Here is a 26,385-nt window from a genome sequence, read left to right on the forward strand (position 1 = left end):
ATGACGTAGATTTTTTACAGATCTCCTTGTCCTACAACAACAAGGGATCATATAATAATACACTACCAAAGACAGATGGTAACAGGGCAAGCTAGACAAGGGAACTCCCGTTAACTCACTTGTACAGTGGGTTCCGCTGGCGTATCAACGCGACCAGTGGTTAATCCTTCCATAGCTGGTGACCAGGACACAGTGATAACATAAAATCTAGCCCCACAGTTAAACAGCCTCAGTCTCACCTGTCTTCCATCTGTTTTGTCAAAATAGGCGTTTTCCCTTTAATTGCAGGTTTGGTGCCCTTTTTTTTAAATAAAGACCGGAAACCGGAAATGCGTTCCAGAGTAGAACGCACGCTGGCTACTAGAGTCATGACCCCTGTCTTCTCCTCTGTGCGCATAGGTCCGTATCCAGGGCTGCAGCAGCATGGACCCAGAGCCCCCTTTGAAGGGAAAATGGTCCACCTCAGGAGCCACCGCTCAACCGTATAGGCTGAGGGACCTCTTGTTTTGCGGCGTGTCGGCCTCTGAACTGTGGCAGAACGAAGGGGAGGAGTGTGAGGACCCCAACCCAACCCTCCTGCGTCCTGCATCAGGAGCTCCTGCTCACTGGAAGTAAGTCTTCTGCGTCCTGTCTCCAATAGGGACAGGAAAAACACTGAAGGTATGGATGGAAGGAGGGGATTTTAAACTCTTCTGCATTTCCTGTCCCTATCAGAGATATGAAGGACGTCCTCCTGAGGGTGCCGTCAGGAGGGACATCCTGGAAATACATGATTCAGTTGAAGCCCCTTGTTAGAACCCTCCTGTTTGTTTTTTCCATCTTGTGTTTTGCGGTCATGTGACCATCTGCCTTTATATTTCAGCTCCGCCTTTTTGGCTGTGCTGGACTTCAGTGTTGTTTGACTGTTTTGCTAGCCAGGTGCTTCTGTGCCTATCTCTGTCAGTTTGCTTGGTCCTTTGGACCTCTAGTACCGTTTTGTCAGTTTATCTTTTTGTGTTCTGCAACAACTTTCTCTGTTCAGGAGGTGCACCATTTTTTGTTCCAGTCCTTAGTTCTTTTACGTACCCCTTCCTTTTATTCTATAGGTCTTCGTTCAGACTAGCCTAGGACTTAGGCGGGTCCGTTCGCAAGGAACAGGCAGCCTGCTACATCATAGGGATCCAGATTAGTCTTATTGTAGGGAAAGCTTTCCCCTTCTTTCCTTAGTACTTGTTGCAGATCACAACACCCCTGAGGGATTCATACACTATAATCAGGTGGCAGAGTTACTTTGGACCCATCTGGCTTCTGTTTGGGGGTATCGGCTTTTCAGAGGTGCACAAAACTGTGGCCAACCGCGCTTTTATGCACGCCTAAAAAGACAGACACCGCTGGATCAAAGGCTAGACGGTGTCCACAGGGTTTCCATCTGTTTCATTGTAGGGAATCTTCCGCCGGGGGCTCAATCTGTATCATGTATTTAAGACATTTCCATGGAAATCCTGGTGTAAGTGATAAGCGCAGGATAAATGTAAGCCAAGCCTTACTGAGATCAACAAAAACATCAACAGCAGGTCAAGAATCGGCTTTATTTATTTACGCCATTCCTCGTGCGGTTTAAGTTATTAGACAACTTTAATCTTCGGGTCGGTGCAGTCAGTCACAGTTTTGTGCACTTCTGAAAAGACGGACACCACTGAACAGAGGCCAGACGGATCCATAGTAATTCTGCTGCCTTATTATAGTGAATAGACTAGTTGGGCATGTCAACTAAATTATGTCATACAGAGATATACAGGTACATCTCACTAAATTCGAATACCATCAAAAAGTTAATGAGTGAAACTCATTATATAGAGTCATTACAAACAGAGTGACCTATTTCAAGTGTTTATTTCTGCTAATGTTGATGATTATGGCTTACAGCCAATGAAAACATAAAAGTCATTATCTCAGTAAATTAGAATACTTTATGACAACAGCTTGAAAAATGTTTTTAAAATCCGAAATGTTGGCCTCCTGAAATGTATGTTCAGTAGATGCACTCAATACTTGGTCGGGGCTCCTTTTGCATCAATTACTGCATCAATGCGGCATGGCATGGAGGTGATCAGCCTATGGCACTGCTGAGGTGTTATGGAAGCCCAGGTTGCTTTGATAGCAGCCTTCAGCTTGTCTGCATTGTTGGGTCTGGTGTCTCTCATCTACCTCTTGATTCTCTATGGGGTTAAGGTCAAGCGAGTTTTCCGGCCAATTAAGCACAGTGATACTGTTGTTTTTAAACCAGGTATTGGTACTTTTGGCAGTGTGGACAGGTGCCAAGTCCTGCTGGAGAATGAAATTTCCATCTCCAAAAAGCTTGTCGGCAGAGAGTAGCATGAAGTGCTCTAAGATTTCCTGTTAGACGGCTGCGCTGACATTAGTCTTGATAAAACACAGTGGACCTACACAAGCAGATGACATGGCTCCCCAAACCATCACTGATTGTGGAAACTTCACAGTAAACTTCAAGCAGCTTGGATTGTGTGCCTCTCCATGCTTCCTCCACACTCTGGGACCTTGATTTCCAAATGAAAATTGGAACTCTGGGACCTTGTGGAGTGTGTCAATGACAGATGGAAACCCCGATGTAAGTGCTCAGCGTAGAGAATAGGATAAATATGATCCCAAACGTTATGCAAAATGTTCCCAAGAAAAGCTTCAACTCAATCCACAAAAAAACCAAGTCCCCGCTCAGGTCTGTCATATATTAATGGAAATATAGGGGGCTTTCACCTTACTGAAAGCACATTATAGTGATACCAGATTTATATTGTTTTTATGTTTGGCTGCTGTCACACAACAAACAACTCTTTTTTTTGCAAAATAAAGTTTTTCCATCATCATATTTTGAAAGCCATAATTTTATGATATTTCTGCTGATAGTCATGTGATATCATTTTCGGACACATAACATTTTTTGATCACTTTCTATTCCAATTTTTGGGACGTAGAATAAAAAATATCAGCAATTCAAAAATTGTGGGTTTTTTTGGCGGGCGGGGGAGTTATGATGTTCACCGTGTGGTAAAAGTGATAATGCAGCTTCATTCTTCGGGTCAGTATGATTACAGCAATACCACATTTATATAATATTTTTAAGTTTTGACGCATCTACACAATAAAAACAGAGTTATAGAAAAAAGACGTAGTTACTTACAGGTAACGGGATTTCTCAGAGCCCATCACGGTACCACGGAGAGAGGTGATCCACCCTTCAAGGACAGGAAACCTACAGATAAAAAGGGTGGTACCTCTCTCCCACATCAGTTGTTTACAGAGCATGAGAGGACCACCAGATTAGTAACACAAAATTTAAAATTTTTAAGAAGCTGATCAGAAACACCATGTGACTACATATAGGCAACTAAAAAGTGTGTGCACCCACACGTGAAGGGAGGGAATGTACGGGTGCCGTCATGGGCTCTGAGAAATCTTATTACCGGTAAGTAACTACGTCTTTCTCCTTCCCCCATGACGGCACCACGGAGAGAATAACAGAGAGGTGAATCATTAGGGGGGGGGACCACAGCTTCCAGAACCCTTCTCCCAAAAGTAAGGTCTGAAGAAGAGGTTAAGTCTAGCAGGTAGTGATTGAAGAAAGTAGAGGGAGAAGACCAGGTTGCCAATATCTGCTCTATCATGGCCCTGGCTTTTTCCGCCCAGGAGGCTGCCACCGCTCTTGTTGAGTGGGCCTTCAGTTTCTCAGGGGCGGCTTCCCCACGTGAGGAGTACGACAGTGTGATGGCTTCCCTTATCCATCTGGCTAGCGTGCCCTTAGAAGCTTTTTTCCCCTTACAAGGGCCCTGAAAGCAAACAAAGAGAGAACTATCCTCCCTACACTCTTGTGTCGCCTCTAAGTAACGGATTAGGCACCTTCTGACATCTACCGTATGCAAGTCTCTCTCCTTCTTGTTCCTAGGATTGGGACAGAAAGAAGGGAGGGTGATTTCCTGAGACCTGTGGAATCTTTTGGTAGGTAGGCAGGGTCAGTTCTCAGAGTAACCCTATCCTCCAAGATTTGTGTGAAGGGAGGGCCTGCAGATAGAGCCTGAATATCACTGACCCTACGTGCAGATGTGAGAGCTACTAAAAGCGCTGTCTTGAGGGATAGGATTTTTAGGGACGCTCCTGACAGAGGTTAAAAGGGGGCCTTTGTTAAAGCTGAAAGGACCAAGTTTAAATCCCAAGGGGCAGTATTTCGAGAGGGGACGGGTCGGGATCTGGATGATGCCTTAATAAACCTAGATACCCATCTATCCCTGGCCAGATCAAAGTTGTATAGGGCTCCCAGAGCCACAACTTGGACTTTCAAGGTACTTGTGGCCAGGCCATGTTCCAAACCCCTCTAAGAATTCTAGGATACCTGTTAATGGTACCTCCCCTCCTAGCCTGGAACCGGAGACTGAAAGGATCTTCCTCCAAGTTTACCCATAAAGTTTGGTGGTCAAGGGTTTCCTACTTTGAAGTAGTGTGGTGATAAGATTTGGGGAAAATCCTTTGTCCCTCAGAAGAGCCCTTTCAAATTCCAGGCTGTCAAGAGCAAGTTTGTTACCTGAGGATTAAGTACCGGACCCTGCGAAAGAAGGTCGTCCAAGTATGGAACGACTAGGATGTTCTGTTCCCTTAGATGTGCCATCACCTCTGCAATAACTTTGGTGAATACCCTTGGAGCTATGGCGATGCCGAATGGGAGGGCTGTGTATTGATAGTGTTTGACCACTCCACCTATGGAAACTGCTACTCTGAGAAATTTCTGGTAATCTTTGTGTATGGGGACGTGATAATAGGCGTCCTTTAAATCCAGAACGGTCATGAAACAATCAGGAAACAGCATTTTCACGGATGATTTTATTGTCTCCATCTTGAAGGCTTCCACCTTCAAGAGCCTGTTCAGCTTTTTTAAATTTATGATCGTCCTGTAAGTCCCATCTGGTTTCTTCCTCAGGAATAACAGAGTAGAAGCCTTCGCCTTTTTCCCCCGTCAGGACCTCCTGAAGGACAGCTTTCCCAATCAGTCCTCAGGTTTCTTGCTCTAAGGCCAGCTGCTCCTTGTTTGAGGACGTTTTAGGTGTTAATACACAATTTGGATGTGGAAATGAGAGGAACTGGAATTTCAGACCTGATTTTATTAGGTTCAGAATCCATGAGCTGTTGGATATGGTTTCCCAGGCAGGGAGAAATTCTGATAGCCTTCCCCCCACCCAGGGAAACCCCTCATTGGGAGGGCTTTCTGCGGTCATTGGGGGATTTGTTGAACAGGAACCCTTTGGTTTTCCTTCTCCTGTCCTCCCACTTATCCTGGTCTTTAGGGGGCTTCCTGCGGATAACCCTTTTGCTCCGAAAGGTCTTCCTGTATGCAGTGTTAGATAGGATAGGGAAACACTTTTTATTGTTCCCAGCTTTCTCTAAGATGTCATCAAGGGTGGGCCCAAACCGAAATTCGCCTTAACAGGGGATGGAACATAATCTTGATTTTGTTTGTAGATCCCCGGCCCAAACAAGCCTTGTCGCCCTAGCTTCTAATCTGACAGAGTCCGCAGAGGTGTCAGCTAGGAAGGCAGCCGCCCCTATCATTACCGGGATGGATTCTAGTATTGTGTCTCTAGACGTTTTCTCTCGCAGTTGCGTTTCAAGCTGGTCTAGCCAGACCATTAATGACCTGGCCGTACATGTAGCAGCTACAGCAGGTTTTAACCCTCCCCCAGCGGCTTCTCAGGAACCCCTTAGGAAGGTGTCTGCTTTTTTATCCATGGGGTCTTTTAACACGTCCATGTCCTCAAATGGGAGGGAGAACTTCTTTGAGGCTTTAGCAATTGCAACATCCAGTTTTGGTGCTTTCTCCCAAAAGAAACACGCTGGGTTATCGAACGGGTACTTTCTTTTTGGGGAAAGGAGGCCCTTACTTTCCGGTCTTTTCCACTCTATTTTAATTAAAGAGTGAACTTGCTCATTAAGTGGAAAAGATCGCCTCTTTTTTTGTTCTAATCCGCTGAACATCAAGTCCTGGATAGGTCTTTTGGGCCAAGGGTCTGCCAACCCCATGGTGGATCTGACGGCCTTAATGAGACTGTTTCCTAGATAGGAAAACAGCTCCGTCCACCCCTATCCGTAGATGAGGAAGAGGATGACGAAGAATCGTAAGTGTCTGAATCTCCGCCGTTCTCCGAACTGCTAGACCCGGACTCGGGGGATATGGGTTTTTTTTTGTTTTTTTTAAGGTCCCCCACCTCCTCCCCCCCAAAGGGACTTAATAGTATCTTAAACCTGCGATTTTATCAGGCATCTAAGTTCTGAGGCAAATTTCGGAGTTTCCTCTCATATGGTCTGCTCTATACAGGAACTGCTAAGTCTTTTATCCCAAGTAGCGGGTAAAACTTCCGTGCACAGTGCACAGGTCCTATTCTTAGTTTTGCCAGTACTCTTTCTTCCCTAATAAGAGAAAAAGAGAGGGGGGGCCCTAGTTACAAGGTGGACTTTCATGAAGATCACTTACCAATCTGACGGAAGAAAGGGTACCGGGTCAGGAGGTGGAGCCATCTTTGTAGACGGTGTTTCCCTCCTGGTAGATGCTGTAGTGGAGTCCTTGCTGAGCTGTGATGACCTGCCACAGCGCCCGCTTTCACGGTTATCCCATTCTCGGCGATGGCCTGGGTCTTGATGTCCTGTCTCTTCCCGTTTCTTTTTGTGCTGACCTGGCGGCGGCGGTGGCGACTGAGGATGCAGCACCTGCACCTCAAGTAACTCTTGGTCACTCAAGCCTCCAAGACAGCATGCCAGAGCTTTAGAAAAGCACTTATTGGCGTTCCCAGCAGTCTTTTAAATCTCTGGGAGCCCGCCCCTCCAGCTGACCATACCCCATAGCGCCTGCGGTGCTCCCCTCCTCCCCCGGGGGGACGCTTGCACCTGCACAGACTGGTTTCCCAGTCATGCCTTGTGGCGCTACGTCATCCGGAGGCACCCGGCGCATGCACTGTGGAAACCGAACATTCTGCCCAGACCGCCGCCAGCAGCGCCGCAATCACGCCTGCAGCATCCAGGGGGGTCCAGCGCAGTAAGCTTCGGCGGGCCCCGACAGGCACCACTCCTCTTCATCTAGACCCCCCCCGCACACCCTAAAGGCTTCTGACCCCAGTGGTGGCGCTTCAGGACACCGCACCAGCCAAGGCAGGGAACCCCCGCTGCCTGGGTCGGACTGGCCAGGCCTGGCTCCAACGACGTTCTCAAGTCTTCTGGCACCTCGCAGGTATGCCTCCCATAGGTGCTGTGGAGTCCCATGAAGGACAGGAAACCAACTGATGTGAGAGAGAGAGATTCCGCCCTTTTTATCTGTAGGTTTCCTCTCCTTGAAGGGTGAATCCCATCTCTCTGTGGTGCCGTCATGGGGGAAGAAGAAAATATTGTTTTTGAATCACTGTATTCTGAGAACTATAGCTTTTTTATTTTTCCACTAATGGAGCTGTAAGGAGGCTTCTTTTTTGCGGGACAATATGATGTTTTTAGCAATATAATTTTTTTTTAGCAATACAATTTTTATTTACATTGGTCTTTTTGATCACATTTTATTCCACTTTTTTCCCAGTGGTATGATGAAAAACCATAGTTTTTTGTCATGTTTTTTTTTTTTTACAGTGTTCATGGAAGGGGTTAACAAGTGGGACAATTTTATAGGTCATGTCGTTCCGGATGTGTCGATATCAAATGTGGGTACTGTGGTACTTTTATTGTTTATTTTTATATCATGTATTGTAATGCACCAGTGATTACACAGGCAGAACTTTTGTTTATACCCAGCCCTTAGGTGTAATAGGAGATAAATGTATAAATCTGGTATTGCTGTAATCACACCGACTCTGAGAATAAAGCCATGTCATCACTAATACCACACAATGAAACGCGCAAAAATAAAAATAAGAACTATTCTTGTACTGCTGTCTACTTGTTGAAAAATGGCTTGGTTCACATTTATCCTGCGCTCTCCACTGAGTGCTTACATTAGGGTTTCCATGTGAATTTAAAAAAAAAAAACCCCGCAATTTAGGCAAAATCACCAACAGAACCACTCAATTATGAGGTTGATGGAGTCACTTTGGACTCAGCCTGGTCTCTGTATCGGCAGTGTCCTATTATTTTAGGTATCTTTTTAGCACAAAAGAATGTGATCAAGCCTTACACTGAAAGTGATCAAAAAATATTATGTACCCCAAAATGTTACCATTAAAAACCCTAACTTATCCCACACAAACACAGTCCCCACTCAGGTCCATCATTTGTCCATCAAAATAAAGGGGTTCCCACGTTACAGGTAGAAGAAAGGCTCTGGAAAAGTGACATGGCTCCCACCCCCTCAAATAAAATACAGTGAATTCTGTGCTCCGAAATCCAAACGCCATTCTCCTTCTGAGCTCCACTGTGCCTAAACCACAGTGAGTGGCTACATGTTTGGCATTATTGTAGTAGGGAGAGAGAGCACTTAATTTGTGGGGTGCGTATCGCCAGAAGCACAAGCTGGGCACAATGTATGGGGGCACAATATATGGAAACTAAACTGGTATATTTGCAATTCACCAGAATTAAGCCTGGTGTGGATGTTACAATACAGTCACTGCAACCATAGATGAATTAATTGAGAAGTGCAATTTCTACAAGATCACTTTTTATTCCTGTTCTAGCACCTTATGGGCTCCGCAAACTACTGAACCAAAATATATGCTCAAAAAGACAAGTAGGGCTACTGCTTTCTCAATCCTGAAGTGTGGCCTAACAGTAGTTTCTGATAACATGTGGGGCATCACCACATTTGGGAGAAATTGCGCAATAAATTGTGGGGCACAGTTGCACCTATTAACCCTCGTGTAACTGACAAATTTGCAACACATAAAAAAAACTACATTTTTTGCACTAATATGTTATGTTGTATTTCCACATCCCAATGTTATAAATTCTGTGTGTACCAGTAGGTTCAAAATTCTCACTACACAACCAAATTAAATCCTTAAGCAGTGGAGTTTCCAAAATTGGGTTACTTGTGAGGGTTACTGCTGATCTGGCACCTCAGAGGCTCAGCTAATAGAGCCCACAATCTATTCAAATGGAATCTGAAGTCTAAAAGCCAAGTAGCGCTCCTTCCAATCAGATCCCCACTGTGTGCTTAAACTCTAGTGTACAAGCACATATGGCGTACTGACACATTCATTAAAAATTGCATAACAAATTATGGGGTCCATTTTTCCCATTACTCCTCGTGTAAATTATAAATTTGGTGCTCTTCCCTTTAAAGCCCTGCACTGTTAAAACAGAACTTTTTGATTACATGTGGGGTATCTCCGAGCTCAGAAGACTGCGGGTAACAAACTGTAGGGTCCACTTTTTCATGTTTCCTTTAATATATATTTTTTTAAAAATATGACGACCTAATGTTGTCAAATTATGTGTACTGCTTGTGAATTCAAAATGTTCACTATACCCCTGGATAAAATTCTTCAGGGGTGTAGTTTCCTAAATGGGATCACTTGTGGGGGGTCTCTGCTGTTTAGGTACATCAGGGCTCCTGCAAATCTTACATGACGCTATAATCTATTTCAGCCAAATTTATGTTCCAAAATTCAAATAATTCCATTTGTGGACTACGTCGGACCTGCATTGGGACCAGGGTTGTGGAGTCAGAAAGACAAAAAAACGACTTCGACTACTCAATTTCCCTGAATTCTGACTCAAACTCTGACTCCACAGGACTGCTTCCCTACTGAGCATGTACATAAAGTGCAACACAGATTTATCTGAACTAAAATCTTAAATCCTTAGATAAGAAATAGAACAGATTCTTATGAATCCCAAATTCTTATGAAAACAAATTTATTATATATTTTAGGAGTCGGTTCATTTTATACAGACTTCAACTTCGACTCCACATCCATGGTGGGAACTTTTTTTTTAATAAAATGGTGAACCAGGTAAAGTATGGGGGAGAGTTTATTTAAATAAAGATTTTATTTTTCGAAGTTTTTTTTATTTTTTTTTTTACTTACTGGGTTAGTAATGGGGGTGTTTGATAGACACATCTCCATTACTAAAACCAGGGCTTGATGTCAGCTGTGTTTTTTGACACTTCACAGCTGACATCAATTCCGTGCCTCATTATTTTATTTGACAATGCACCAAGGCAATCGAGAAGAGCCAAGGCGAAAATTGGTGCATCTAAAGTGATGCGCCAGTTCTGGGGCTACTGCGGGCTGGTATTTTAAGGCTGAGAAGGGCCCAATAACAAGGGACCTTCCGAGCCTGTTAATAAACGCTCACAGCTGTCTGCTTTACCGTTTGTTGGTTGCAAAACTTTGGGGGGACCCCACATTGTTTTTTTAAATTATTTATTTAGCGTATTTTTTGGACTATAAGACGCACCTTACCATAAGATGCATCCCAGGTTTAGACAGCAGTATATAGGAAAAACATTTTTTCCTATTGATGTGCCCATGTAGCGTTTTACAAGCGTATTTGATGCGGAATTTCCGCAGCGGAAACACTTGGTAATCCGCACTCCATGGTCCCCAATGAGAATCCGCAAGTTCTATGCCCATGCTGCGTTTTTTTCCGCAGCGTTTTTGATGCGCACAAAAATCCGCAGCATGTCAATTAATTTTGCATTTCCGCATGCGGAATTGCCTTTTCAATGCATTAAAAAACGCAAGGCAATTCCGCGTGTCGAAAACGCGCGAAAAATGCGCGATAAACGCTTGCGAAATTCCGCATGCGTTTTTCCGGGAAATGACGTGCAAATTTTCCGTTTCATTTCCGCAAAGTGGGCACATAGCCTAAAACTTATTTGGTGGAGTAAAGTGGAATGGTCGTTATCACTACTTTTAACGTACTAGGGTAGAATAGGGAGGTAATAAATTTATTGTTAGTATCTCTATGCACTGTTATACACACAACACAACTCTGCTACGTGCACATATACACACACACACATACAGTGCCTACAAGTAGTATTCAACCCCCTGCAGATTTAGCTGGTTTGATAAGATGCAAATAAGTTAGAGCCTTCAAACTGCAAACGAGAGTAGGTTTTATGAACAGAAGCATAAATCTTACAAACCAAAAAGTTATGTTGCTCAGTTGAATTTTATTACATTTTAAACATAAAAGTGTGGGTCAATTATTATACAACCCCTATGTTTAATATTTTGTGGAATAACCCTTGTTTGCAATTACAGCTAATAATCGTCTTTTATAAGACCTGATCAGGCCGGCACAGGTCTGTGGAGTTATCTTGGCCCTCTCCTCCATGCAGATCTTCTCCAAGTTATCTAGGTTCTTTGGGTGTCTCATGTGGACTTTATTCTTGAGCTCCTTCCACAAGTTTTCAATTGGGTTAAGGTCAGGAGACTGACTAGGCCACTCCAACACCTTGACTTTTTCCCTCTTGAACCAGGCCTTGGTTTTCTTGGCTGTGTGCTTTGGGTCGTTGTCTTGTTGGAAGATGAAATTACGACGCATCTTAAGATCCTTGATGGAGGAGCGGAGGTTCTTGGCCAAAATCTCCAGGTAGGCCGTGCTATCCATCTTCCCATGGATGCGGACCAGATGGCCAGGCCCCTTGGCTGAGAAACAGCCCCACAGCATGATGCTGCCACCACCATGCTTGACTGTAGGGATGGTATTCTTGGGGTCGTATGCAGTGCCATCCAGTCTCCAAACGTCACGTGTGTGGTTGGCACCAAAGATCTCGATCTTGGTCTCATCAGACCATAGAACCTTGAACCAGTCTGTCTCAGAGTCCTCCAAGTGATCATGAGCAAACTGTAGACGAGCCTTGACATGACGCATTGAAAGTAAAGGTACCATACAGGCTCGTCTGGAACGGAGACCATTGCGGTGGAGTACGTTACTTATGGTATTGACTGAAACCAATGTCCCCACTGCCATGAGATCTTCCCGGAGCTTCTTCCTTGTTATCCTTGGGTTAGCCTTGACTCTTCGGACAAGCCTGGCCTCGGCACGGGAGGACACTTTCAAAGGCTGTCCAGGCCGTGGAAGGCTAACAGTAGTTCCATAAGCCTTCCACTTACGGATTATGCTCCCAACAGTGGAGACAGGTAGGCCCAACTCCTTGGAAAGGGTTTTGCACCCCTTGCCAGCCTTGTGACCCTCCACGATCTTGTCTCTGATGGCCTTGGAATGCTCCTTTGTCTTTCCCATGTTGACCATGTCTGAGTGCTGTTCACAAGTTTGGTGAGGGTCTTAAATAGTCAGAAAAGGCTGGCAAAAGAGATCTTTAATCCACACATGTGAAGCTCATTATTCTTGGTGCCTGAACTACTTCTTAATACTTTAGGGGGACCAAACAGAATTCTTGCGGTTTGAGGGGTTGAATAATAAATGACACTCTGAATTAACTTTTAACGTTTAAAAAAAAAAAAAAATTGCTGCAGTGCATTTCCCACTTCCAGGCTGATCTACAGTACAAATGTCACAATGCCAAGTTAATTCCGCATGTGTCAACCAGCTAAATCTGCAGGGGGTTGAATACTACTTGTAGGCACTGTAGCTCTGTTTCATACACATATGCACACATACAGCTCTGCTATATGCACATATACAGTGCCTACAAGTAGTATTCAACCCCCTGCAGATTTAGCTGGTTGACACATGCGGAATTAACTTGGCATTGTGACATTTGTACTGTAGATCAGCCTGGAAGTGGGAAATGCACTGCAGCAAATTTTGTTTTGTTTTTTTTTTGTTTTTTTTTAAAAAACGTTAAAAGTTAATTCAGAGTGTCATTTATTATTCAACCCCTCAAACCACAAGAATTCTGTTTGGTCCCCCAAAAGTATTAAGAAGTAGTTCAGGCACCAAGAATAATGAGCTTCACATGTGTGGATTAAAGATCTCTTTTGCCAGCCTTTTCTGACTATTTAAGACCCTCCCCAAACTTGTGAACAGCACTCAGACATGGTCAACATGGGAAAGACAAAGGAGCATTCCAAGGCCATCAGAGACAAGATCGTGGAGGGTCACAAGGCTGGCAAGGGGCACAAAACCCTTTCCAAGGAGTTGGGCCTACCTGTCTGTTGGGAGTATCATCCGTAAGTGGAAGGCTTATGGAACTACTGTTAGCCTTCCACGGCCAGGACAGCCTTTGAAAGTGTCCTCCCGTGCCGAGGCCAGGCTTGTCCGAAGAGTCAAGGCTAACCCAAGGACAACAAGGAAGGAGCTCCGGGAAGATCTCATGGCAGTGGGGACATTGGTTTCAGTCAATACCATAAGTAACATACTCCAAGGCTCGTCTACAGTTTGCTCATGATCACTTGGAGGACTCTGAGACAGACTGGTTCAAGGTTCTATGGTCTGATGAGACCAAGATCGAGATCTTTGGTGCCAACCACACACGTGACGTTTGGAGACTGGATGGCACTGCATTAGACCCCAAGAATACCATCCCTACAGTCAAGCATGGTGGTGGCAGCATCATGCTGTGGGGCTGTTTCTCTGCCAAGGGGCCTGGCCATCTGGTCCGCATCCATGGGAAGATGGATAGCACGGCCTACCTGGAGATTTTGGCCAAGAACCTCCGCTCCTCCATCAAGGATCTTAAGATGGGTCGTAATTTCATCTTCCAACAAGACAACGACCCAAAGCACACAGCCAAGAAAACCAAGGCCTGGTTCAAGAGGGAAAAAGTCAAGGTGTTGGAGTGGCCTAGTCAGTCTCCTGACCTTAACCCAATTGAAAACTTGTGGAAGGAGCTTAAGAATAAAGTCCACATGAGACACCCAAAGAACCTAGATAACTTGGAGAAGATCTGCATGGAGGAGTGGGCCAAGATAACTCCACAGACCTGTGCCGGCCTGATCAGGTCTTATAAAAGACGATTATTAGCTGTAATTGCAAACAAGGGTTATTCCACAAAATATTAAACATAGGGGTTGTATAATAATTGACCCACACTTTTATGTTTAAAATGTAATAAAATTCAACTGAGCAACATAACTTTTTGGTTTGTAAGATTTATGCTTCTGTTCATAAAACCTACTCTCGTTTGCAGTTTGAAGGCTCTAACTTATTTGCATCTTATCAAACCAGCTAAATCTGCAGGGGGTTGAATACTACTTGTAGGCACTGTAGACACACAAACAGCACTGCTTCAAGCCTATACAGACAGACAGACAGACACACACACACACACACACACACACACACACACACACTATGCATTACCACATTCTTTAGTTCCTGGTCGGGACCTGTACGAAGGCTGCAGCAGAAGAGCATCTCCATGACCTTGCACCTGATTAAGTCAAGCACCTTTAAGGGTCTTCAGCCACTTAGCTCCAGCAGCCTCCGTTCCTGTCATTAAGTTTCCTCTCCTGCTCTGCACCGATCACACAGATTAGTGCAGAGCAGAAGGAGATACTTACCCTACCCTCTGATGGCCCGCGCTGTCTTGCTTCCCTCCGTTCTCCCTTGCCGGCAGCGGTACACTGAAGGACCTGCCGACGTCAGCGTCGCGTGACCCGTCACATGACTATGACGTCAGCGCAGGTCCTTCAGTCCATCGCGAAATGCCGGCATGCGAGGAGGAGAGCAGCGGGGGCCGCCAAAAGGTAAGTATATATTTATTTTTTATTTTATTCTTTTTTTTTTGCAGTTTTCTATGGTACCCAGGTCCGGAGGAGAGTCTCCTCTCCTCTAGACCTGGGTACCATCCGCACATTAGAACGCATGGAATGCGCAACTACATATTCAGTGATGTGTAATTCATGCGATTTAATGCAAGTCAATGGCAGCGAAAACGCAGCACTTCCGCAAAATAATTGGTAGTGCTGTGTTTTTTTTCCCGCAATGATAATCCGCAGCGGAAATTTCCGCAGCATGTGAACAGCACATGCGGATTATCATTGGGGAACATGACAAGCCTTTTACCATGCGTTTTTTAAGCGTTTCTGCAGCTTTTTTTGCTGCTGCGGAAACGCTTAAAAAATGCATCGTGGGCACACAGCATTGTAGTTCGAAAAATACAGTAATCATAAAAAGCTGTCTGAGGGTATGGGCACACGATGCAGAAATGCTCAGGATTTTTTCCTGAGCATTTCTGCATCTACCTGGCAGGAAAAAACGCATGCGGATTGTACATGCGGTTTCCTGCCAGGGACATGCGTAAATGAAGCGGTCTTCACTTTCATTTCCGCATGCGGGTTGACAAGAGCTTCCCAAGCGATTTTAGCATCACTTGGAAAGTGCTTGTCAACTTCACACTATATAAATCCATGCAAACTGCATGGATTTATATAGTGTGTGAATGTCAAAAAATAAAAAATACATGTATACTTTACCCTCTGATGGCCCCCGGTGTCCTGCTCACTGCGGTCTCCCTCGCCGGCAACTTTGAATTGAAAGACCCGCCGACGTCAGCGTCACGTGACCCGTCACATGACTCTGACGTCAGCGCAGGTCCTACAACTCACTGCAAGTGCCGGAAACCAAGAAGGAGCGGTGCGCGGGCCGACAGAAGGTAAGTATACATTTATTTTTTATTTTATTCTTTTTTTCAGATTTTTTAATGGTACCTGGGTGTGGAGGAGACTCTCCTCTCCTCCACACCCGGGCACCATCCGCACATTAGAACGCGCCAATTACGCAAGTACAGATGCAGTCTTGCGGAATTGGCGCGTTCTAATGCAAGTCAATGGCGGCGAAAACGACGCGCTTCCGCAAAATTAATTGACATGCTGCGGATTTTTGAGCGCAGCGTTTACGCTGCGGAAAAATCCGCATCATGGGCACAGCACATGCGGATTTCAATTGGGGAACATTGCTGCCCTTCTACCATCCGTTTTTAATGCGTTTCCACGGCGTTTACGCAACTGCAAAAACGCCGCGGAAACGCATTAAATACGCATCGTGTGAACTCAGCCTCACTGTGTGAGTTTTTTGGACAATAAAAACTAAGTTGGACATTCTTGGATCACTGCCTGTTAAATCGCACTGTGTGAATACCGCCGCACTACAGTGGTAACAACTCTGGAATGCTTCAACGGATCCCAGTGATTCTGAGACTTTTTTCGTGACACATTATACTTTATAATGATGGTAAATTTAGGTTGATATGTTTTGTGTTTATTTATAAAATATCAGAAATTAGACAAATTAAAAAAATTGCAATTTTCAAATTTGAAATGATTATCCCTTTACCCCCGGGCCATTTTTCGTTTTTGAGTTTTCGTTTTTTTGCACCCCTTCTTCCCAAAGCCATAACTTTTTTTTATTTTTCGGTTAATATGGTCATGTGAGGGCTTATTTTTTGCGGGACAAGTTGTACTTTTGAATGGCATCACTGGTTTTACCATATTGTGTACTGGAAAACGGGAAAAAAATTCCAATTGCGGTGAAATTTCAAAAAAAATGCAATTCCACAGTTTTTACCACGTTCACTGAATGCTAAAACTGACCTGCCATTATTATTCTCCAGGTCATTACGAGTTTGTAGACACCAAACATGTATGGGATATTTTTTATTTAAGTGGTAAAAAAAATGCAAAGTTTGCTTAAAAAAAAAAAAAAAAAAAAAAAAAAAAAAGAGCCATTTTCTGGGTCCCGTAGCATCTCCATTTTTCGTGATCTGGGGCCAGGTGAGGGCTTATTTTTTATGTGCCGAGCTGACGTTTTTATTGATACCATTTTGGGGTAGATCCGATGTTTTGATAGCCTGTGCATTTTATTGCAATGTTGCGGCGACCAAAAAAACGTAATTCTGGCGTTTAGAATTTTTTTCCAGTTAAGCCTTTTACCGATCGGATTGATTATTTTTTTCATATTGATTGATTGGGGGCGATTCTGAAAGCGGACCACTGGGCGGCGCTCATAGCAATCATGACAACTACTACTGCCTATCAGAGATTGACAGCGGCATTTAACTGGTTAACAGCCGCGGGTGGATTGTGATTCCTCCCGGGCACATGCCAGCTGTATAAATCAGCTAATATGTGCGTGGTTCAGCGTAAACTCACCACCGGACCCCATTTCATCATATGCGAAATGGCTTTCAGGTAGTTCATTAACCCTTGAGGTGCTTTTCAGGAAATAATGCAAAGTGGCATGACTGGAATGAAAAAGTTCATTTTTACGACCTAAATTTCGATAACTTCTGAACAGGCCGCTATAGTGGGCAGACTCTAAGGCTGTTATTTGGTCATGAACTGCCATGGTAAATATCAGGACCACACAATTAAGATCTCAGGGTGCCAATGGGGTTAAAGAGAGAGCCCTGCACTCTGTTAACTATTTAGATTCTGTAGTCACTAATGATAGCAGCATCTAATGGGTTAAACGACCATGGTCGGTGCCAACTCGGATCATGGCTGATGCATCAGGTTGTCAGCTATAGTGTACAGCTGACAGATACAGGATTGTCACCTGTCAGGGAATACTAGTCTCTTATATCACAGGTCAGTAACAAGACGTATTGGTAGTTACTAAGGGGTTAAAACCATTTAAAAATAATATAGGAAAATGTGTAAAATTCAAAAAACAGAACCAGGGCACACTGTAAAAAACATTGTTGTCAATGGCAGCTAAAATTTACAAAAATACTATCCATATATACCTGAAGACTTCAGCATCAAACCACCACATTAGTTGTAAATATTAGATAGAAAGGTATACACACAGAGTATAAATAACATTTAAACAATTGATGGTAGTGTGATGCATAGAGTAAATAGCTAAACCATGTAATAAATATTGTATTCTTGTCAAGTTCAGCATGTGGACTGTGTATTTCAAGCTTTCTAGGCTAGCTATAATTTAATAGATACTGTACCTCCAAATCCACAACCAAACCAGGCTGACAAAGCTGTGTCTCAAAACTCAAAGAATGAAGTTCTTCAGTAACAATAAGTGGTCCCTGAAAAAGAAAGACAGAAAAGAAGCATGAGGCTTGTATTGCAGTTCACCCCATTCACTTGTTAAAATAGCAGAAGAAAAACATTTTAAAGGCATGGATGCTTTTAATATAGAAAACAGGGCATATTCACATACCAGTGGATCCAGCTGCTCTGGAGGTCTTTGATGGCTCAGTAAACAATGTTTCACTATTTGGAAGTCACAAGACTGTTGAAACCTGTCAGGTGACAAGACCATGCCTCATCAAAGAAACATTTAAGGAAGCACTTTTCTAGTCACCTGACTACTGGAGCCTATCATAAGTGTCAGCAGTCTTGTGACTTTCAATTGGATCAAACATCACTTCTTGAGCCAGCACCGATATCCAGAGGAGCCTCTGCTGGATGCACAGGGTCGCTGCTAGGTGAGTATGACTCAGTTGTTTAATTTTAAAAGTATCAATAGCTAAAAAAAAAAAAAGAAAGAAGTTTTTATTTTATTGGACAACTTTTCCAAGCGATACAGTGGGGAAAATAAGCATTTGATACACTGCCGATTTTGTAAGTTTTCCCACCTACAAAGAATGGAGAGGCCTGCAATTTTTATTGTAGTTACACTAACTGAGAGACAGAATCTTCAAAAAAAAAATCCAGTGTGTTTCAGGTCATTGTCATGCTGGAAGACCCAGCACCGACCCATCTTCAATGCTCTGAGGGAAGAAGGTTGTTGGCTAAAATCTCGGCATCCATGACCCCATCCATCCTCAATTCAATACGGTGCAGTCGTCCTGTCCCCTTTGCAGAAATGCACCCCCAAAGTATGATGTTTCCCCCACAATGCTGCACGGATGGGACAGAGTTCTTGGGGTTGTACTCATCCTTCTTCCTCCAAACACGACGAATGGAGTTGATACCAAAAAGTTCTGCTTTGGTTTCCTCTGACCACATGACCTTCATCCGTGCCTCCTTTGGATCATCCAGATGTTCATTGGCGAACTTCAAATGGGCCTGGACATTTGCTGGTGTGAGCAGGGGGACCTTGCTTGCCCTGCAGGATTTTAATCCATGACGGTGTGGTGTTTTATAATTGGTAATGTTTAAGACTGCCACAGATTCAAAAAGATGAAAGTAATTGGCACATCCATCCAACAATATATAAAATTTATAGCTAACTTTATTAAAGACTCATTAAAAACATGGAGTCCAAAAATTAAAAATCGAGCACGTTTCTGGCGTCCAAGCGCCCTTAGTCCCTCCTGCCGGTCTGGAGTAGTATAGTGTTGGATGCAGGTGTTAGGGTCCCGAGCTGTACTCCTTCCTTACCTGAGAGTGAGATAACACACCTCTGGGTGAGATGCAGTACCTCTATTGAAACCTATGACATCTTAGTACATCATAGGGCTCCTCCCCCGGTTCAGTGAGGGCTCCGGCGCTGAGCCCGCACTGAACCGAGCACATGTCAGCTGATTCTTACAGCTGACATGTGACCGCAACAGCCGAGGGTGGAATCGCGATCCACCCGCGGCTGTTAACATGTTAAATGCCGCTGTCAATCTCCGACAGCGGCATTTAACGTGCGCTTCGGGGAAGCGCGTCCTAAGCCCCGCCCACCGGCGACCCCGTCACGTGATCGCGGGTCACCGATGGGTGGGCATGACAACCCAGGGTCTGCAGCAGACGCCTGTGGTTGTCATGATCTGGTCGCTATGAGCGCCACCTAGTGGTCGGCGCTCATAGCACAGGACCAATTCTGCTATATGCAGGGTATGTAGTTGCTGCTTCTAGTCTCCTATGACTAGTTGCTGCTTCTAGTCTCCTATGACTATTGAAGCATGCAAAAAGTGAAAAAAAAAAGTTTTTAAAAATATAAAAAAAATAAAAAATATATAAATGTTTATATCACCCCCCTTTCGCCCCATTCAAAATAAAATATATATAAAAAAACCCTACATACACATATTTGGTATCGCCGCGTTCAGAATCGCCCGATCTATCAATATAAACAAAGAATTAATCCAAACGATAAACGGCGTAACGAGGAAAAAATTCTAAACGCCAGAATTACGTTTTTTGGTCGCCGCAAAATTGCAATAAAATGCAATAATGGGCGATCAAAATATTGGATCTACCCCAAAATGTTATCAATAAAAACGTCAGTCCGGCGCGCTAAAAATAAGCCCTCACTCAGCCCCAGATCCCGAAAAATGGAGACGCTACAGGTCTTAGAAAATGGCTCTATTTTTTTTTTTTTTTAACCAAATTTTGGACTTTTTTTCACCACTTAAATATAAAAGAACCTATACATGTTTGGTGTCCACGAACTCGTAATGACCTGGAGAATAAGAATGGCAGGTCAGTTTTAGCATTCAGTGAACGTGGTAAAAAAAATAAATGAAAACAACTGAGGTATTGCACTTTTTTTTGCAATTTTACCGCACTTGCAATTTTTTTCCCGTTTTCCCTTACACGATATTGTAAAACAAGTAATAGCGTTGAAAAGTACAACTCGTCCCGCAAAAAATAAGCCCTCACATGGCCATATTGACCAAAAAATAAAAACGCTATGGCTCTAGGAACAAGGGGAGCAAAAAACGAAAACGCAAAAACGGAAAAAGCTTGTTTTAGGATTCGTTTTCTTTAGCGAGCAAGATTAGCGTACCACTCAGTCTGATTTTATATCATTCGACACAAAGCTCTGAAAGATCCAATGAAAACTAAATTGATGTGCAGATCAGACCAAAAGTTTGGACACACCTTCTCATTTAATGATTTTTCTGTATTTTCATGACTATGAAAATTGTACGTTCACACTGAAGACATCAAAACTATGAATTAACACATGTGGAATTATATAGTTAACAAAAAAGTGTGAAACAAACTGAAAATATGTCTTATATTCTAGGATCTTCAAAGTAGCCACCTTTTGCTTTGATGACTGCTTTGCACACTCTTGACATTCTCTTGATGAGCTTCAAGAGGTAGTCACCCGAAATGGTTTTCACTTCACAGGTGTGCCCTGTCAGGTTTAATAAGTGGGATTTCTTGCCTTATAAATGGGGTTGGGACCATCAGTTGTGTTGTGCAGAAGTCTGGTGGATACACAGCTGATAGTCCTACTGAATAGACTGTTAGAATTTGTATTATGGCAAGAAAAAAGCAGCTAAGTAAAGAAAAACGAGTGGCCATCATTACTTTAAGAAATGAAGGTCAGTCAGTGCGAAAAATTACAGCGGCATGCTATTCCATCCGGTTTGCGTTTAGTTGGACCATCATTTATTTTTCAATAGGACAATGACCCCAAACACACCTCCAGGCTGTGTAAGGGCTATTTGACCAAGAACAAGAGTGATGGGGTGCTACGCCAGATGACCTGGCCTGCACAGTCACCAGACCTGAACCCAATCTGCTGGACCGCAGAGTGAAGGCAAAAGGGCCAACAAGTGCTAAGCATCTCTGGGAACTCCTTCAAGATTGTTGGAAGACCATTTCCGGTGACTACCTTTTCAAGCTCATCAAGAGAATGCCAAGAGTGTGCAAAGCAGTCATCAAAGCAAAAGGTGGCTACTTTGAAGAACCTAGAATATAAGACATATTTTCAGTTGTTTCACACTTTTTTGCTAAGTATATAATTCCACATGTGTTAATTCATAGTTTTGATGCCTTCAGTGTGAATGTACAATTTTCATAGTCATGAAAATACAGAAAAATCTTTAAATGAGAAGGTGTGTCCAAACTTTTGGTCTGTACTGTATATATGTTAAACATTTTGCAGAAACTCAAAACAGATCAATTCTTGTACAGACTTTGTACAGTTTTTTAATAAATATTCTTCACATTAAACTCGAGATAGTCCATGGTGAACAGATCAACTGGAGAGATATACACAATCATTGGAGTCAGATATAGCGCTGTAAGAAAAACCTTATGAAGGATGGCAGCTGTAATCTGTGTCCATGTGGGACAGGGTTAAATTCAGGAGCAGCGCTTTCATATTGTCTAGTGAAAAACGAATGAGAGGTAATAGGTATTAAATATCTACGTGAATGGGCTACTTTTATCACAAAAATATCAGATACATCATTTTAACCTCTAATGTAGTAAAGATAAATACAAACTGGCCTACTGTCTATATGAGGCAAAAAACAAAATAATCTGATATACAGCAACTACAGTCATGGCCAAAAGTATTGAGAATGACACCAAAATTATATTTTCACATGATCTGCTGGCCTCTGGTTTTTATTAGTGTTTGTCTGATGTTTATATCACATACAGAAATATAATTGCAATCATATTATGAGTACCAATAGGTTATATTGACAGTTAGAATGAGTTAATGCAGCAAGTCAATATTTACAGTGTTGCCCCTTCTTCTTCAAGACCTCTGTAATTCTCCCTGGCATGCTCTCAATCAACTTTTGGACCAAATCCTGACTGATAGCAGTCTATTCTTGCATAATCAATGCTTGCATTTTGCCAGAATTTGTTGGTTTTTGTTTGTCCACCCGTCTCTTGATGATTGGCCACAAGTTCTCAATAGGATTAAGATCTGGGGCGTTTCCAGGCCATGGACCCAAAATCTCTATGTTTTGTTCCATGAGCCATTTAGTTATCACCTTTGCTTTATGGCAAGGTGCTCCATCATGCTGGAAAAGGCATTGTTGGGCGCCAAACTGCTCTTGGACGGTTGGGAGAAGTTGCTCTTGGAGGACATTCTGGTATCATTCTTTATTCATGGCTGTGTTTTTAGGCAAGACTGTCAGTGAGCCGATTCCCTTGGCTGAGAAGCAACCCCACACATGAATGGTTTCAGGATGCTTTACAGTTGGCATGAGACAAGACTGGTGGTAGCGCTCACCTCTTCTTCTCCGAATAAGCTGTTTTCCAGATGTCCAAACAATCGAAAAGGGGATTTATCAGAGAAAATGACTTTGCCCCAGTCCTCAGCAGTCCACTCCCTGTACCTTTTGCAGAATATCAGTCAGTCCCTGATGTTTTTTTCTGGAGAGAAGTGGCTTCTTTGCTGCCCTCCTTGAATCCAGCCCTTGCTCAAAGAGTCTCCGCCTCACAGTGCATGCAGAAGCACTCACACCAGCCTGCTGCCATTCCTGAGCAAGCTCGGCACTGCTGGTAGTCCGATCCCGCAGCTGAAACAGTTTTAAGATACGGTCTTGGCGCTTGCTGGTCTTTCTTGGGCGCCCTGGAGCCTTTTTGACAACAATGGAAGCTCTCTCCTTGAAGTTCTTGATGATGCGATAGATTGTTGACTGAGGTGCAATCTTTGTAGCTGCGATACTCTTCCCTGTTAGGCCATTTTTGTGCAGTGCAATGATGGCTGTACGTGTTTCTTTAGAGATAACCATGGTTAACTGAAGAGAAACAATGATACCAAGAACCAGCCTCCTTTTAAAGTGTCCAGTGATGTCATTCTAATTTAATCATGACTGACTGATCGCCAGCCCTGTCCTCATCAACACCCACACCTGTGTTAATGGATCAATCACTAAAACGATGTTAGCTGCTCCTTTTAAGGCAGGACTGCAATGATGTTGAAATGTGTTTTGGGGGTTAAAGTTCATTTTCTGGGCAAATATTGACTTTGCAAGTACAGTAATTGCTGTGAAGCTGATCACTCTTTGACATTCAGGAGTATATGCAAATTGCCATTACAAAAAATGAAGCAGTAAACTTTGGAAAAATTACTATTTGTCTCATTCTCAATACTTTTGGCCATGACTGTACACCGCCCGTATACTATATACATGAAATGGGGTAGAGGGAGAGAATATTATATGTAATAAAGATGGCATATACATATCATATCTGAAAATTGCTTACTCAAGTGAAAACAGAAAATAGGAAAAAAGGGGAAAACCTGGACTAAAAAATATGAAAAAAATAGAAAATTAAAATAAAAAAAAGACATAAATGATAAGTATAATTCAAAATTGGTATATTGTAGACTTACATATATTATAACTAATAAATGTAAAAGACGTAGTTACTTACCAGTAAAGGGATTTCTCCGAGCCCATGACGGCACCACGGAGAGAGGGGATCCGCCCTTCAAGGGCAGGAAACCTACAGATAAAAAGGGTGCTACCTCTCTCCCACATCAGTTGTTTACAGAGCATGAGAGGACCTCCAGATTAATAACACAATAAACAACATTATTGTGATGCTTATAAGCAACACCATGTGACTACGTATAAACTATAAAAGTAAGTGTGCACACCGACGCGTGAAGGGAGGGAATGTACGAGTGCCATCATGGGCTCTGAGAAATCCCGTTACCGGTAGGTAACTACATCTTTCTCCTTCCCCCATGACGGCACCACGGAGAGAATTACAGAGAAATGCAACGTTAGGGAGGGATCACTGCTTCCAGAACCCTTCTACCAAAAGTAAGGTCTGAAGAAGAGGTTAGGTCCAGCCGATAATGATTAAAGAATGTAGAGGGAGATGACCATGTAGCGGCTCTACATATCTGTTCTATCGAAGCACCAGCTCTCTCCGCCCAGGAGGCTACCACTGCTCTTGTTGAATGAGCCTTCAGATTCTCCGGGGTGGCTTCCCCATGTGAGGAGTATTACAGGGTGATGGTGTCTCTTATCCATCGCGCCAACATGCCTTTAGAAGCTTTCCGCACCTTCTGAGGTCCCTGAACGCACACAAAGAGAGAGGCTTGTCCTTCCTACACTCTTGTGTGGCCGCTAGGTACTGGATTAGGCACCTTCTGACGTCTAGTGTATGCAAGTCCCTTTCTCCCTTGGGCAAAAGGAAGGGCATGCAGATACTGACTGGATATCGCTCACTCTATGCACTGACTTGAGTGCTACTAGCAGTGATGTTTTAAGGGACAGGGTTCTTAGAGATGTCTCTGCCAAGGACTCGTAGGGAGGTTTGGTTAGAGCTGTGAGGACTAAGTTTAGATCCCAAAGAGGAGTGTTCCGAGAGGGGATAGGTCTAGATCTGGCCGATGCCTTGATGAACCTAGATATCCATCCATTTCTAGCCAGGTCGCAATTGTATAGGGCTCCTAATACGATCTCCTGCAATCTGAACTTTCAAGGTACTTGTAGCTAGACCCTTTTCCAATCCCTTCTGCAGAAATTCTAAAATGGCTGACAATGGAACCCCTCCATCCAACCCGGAACCGGACGATGAAAGGAACTTTCTCCAAGTTTTCCCATAAAGTCTGGTGGTTACTGGCTTCCTACTTTGTAGTAGCGTGGAGGTTAAAATTTTGCGAAAAACCCTTATTCCTCAGGAGAGCCCTTTCAAATTCCAGGCTGTCGTGTGCAAGTTTTTTACCTGAGGATGACAAACTTGCCCCTGAGAAAGAAGGAAGAACACAGGGGTTGGAGATGGACAACCTTTGCTCTGTCCTCCCTGATCTTTTTCATAACTGCAGGAATCAGGGCAATCGGAGGAAAAGCATAGCCTAGAGGGGAATTCCATGGAATCATGAAGGCGTCTAAGGCTACGGGGGTTCCCTTTGGGGTCTATTGAGCAGAACGCCTCCACTTTCTTCTTCTGACTGTTGGCGAATAGGTCTATCGTAGGACGTCCCCACATCTCTGTGATCTGATTGAACACATTCTTTCAGTTCCCACTCACCCTGTTTCAGCTGGGTGTAGTATGCCCTGTAATTTTCTATCCCCCTTATGTGGAGGGTCGATAGGGACTTCAGATTGCTTTCGGCTAATTGAAAGATAGGCTCTGTCACTAGCATTAGAGGATGGGACTGGGTACCCCCCTAGTGGTTCAGGTATACTGCTACAACCCGTTGTCTGAGAACACTCAGTGGAGACGACACAAAGTGTCCAGGAATTTCAAAAGGGCGAATTCCACTGCTAGCAGCTCCTTCATGTTTGAGGATGCTGAACTCAGGTCCTCTGTCCAAACCCCCTGAGCTACCTGGTCATTCAAGTAAGCCCCCCAGCCTCTGGGGCTTGCATCTGTGGTCAGGATCTGATGGACTGAAATCACCCACAGAATACCCCGGGTCAAATTGTCCATTCTCATCCACCATCCCAGAGAAAACGTAGTTTAACGACAAGGTTAGCTGACCTAAATGCCTGTTTAGCGAGTTTTCGGCTCCTAGAATCTCCCACTGCAACTGTCTGGTATGTATCTGAGCCTATTGAGCGGCCGTAAAACAGGCTGTCATGGAAACTAGGAGGGACATAGCTTTTAGTAGAGACATTGATGGGTGATCCTATATTCGAGAAATCTGAGCTATTATCTTATGAATCTTTCCTGCCGGGAGGCGACGTTATTGATTTTTTGAGTCTAGTATGATGCCTAGATATTCCGGTACTTGATTTGGCTCGGCTCTGGATATTTTTATTTTTTTTATTTTTTTTTTAGATTTAAAAGCCAGCCTAAGCTGCTCAAGGAATCCATCACCTTTTTCAGTTGGTCTTTGCAATGCTGGAAAGAACTGTCGGTTGTCAGAAAATCGTCCAGGTATGGGACAATA

General features: G+C 43.6%; 1 protein-coding gene across 2 annotated transcripts in view; it reads right to left on the bottom strand.

Annotated features, from left to right (window-relative positions):
• Positions 1–26,385, bottom strand: part of STAT1 (signal transducer and activator of transcription 1) — a 1,113,083-nt gene that overhangs the window by 554,354 nt on the left and 532,344 nt on the right. For both annotated transcript variants that reach the window (XM_073647949.1, XM_073647950.1), the window contains exon 15: positions 17,840–17,923. In XM_073647949.1, coding sequence (XP_073504050.1) covers positions 17,840–17,923 — 84 coding nt within the window. The remainder of the gene's footprint in view (positions 1–17,839; positions 17,924–26,385) is intronic.

Source organism: Phyllobates terribilis, unplaced genomic scaffold (assembly GCF_046119375.1).
Source record: "Phyllobates terribilis strain yellow unplaced genomic scaffold, ASM4611937v1 Scaffold_9__5_contigs__length_417890890, whole genome shotgun sequence".
NCBI lineage: Eukaryota > Metazoa > Chordata > Amphibia > Anura > Dendrobatidae > Phyllobates > Phyllobates terribilis.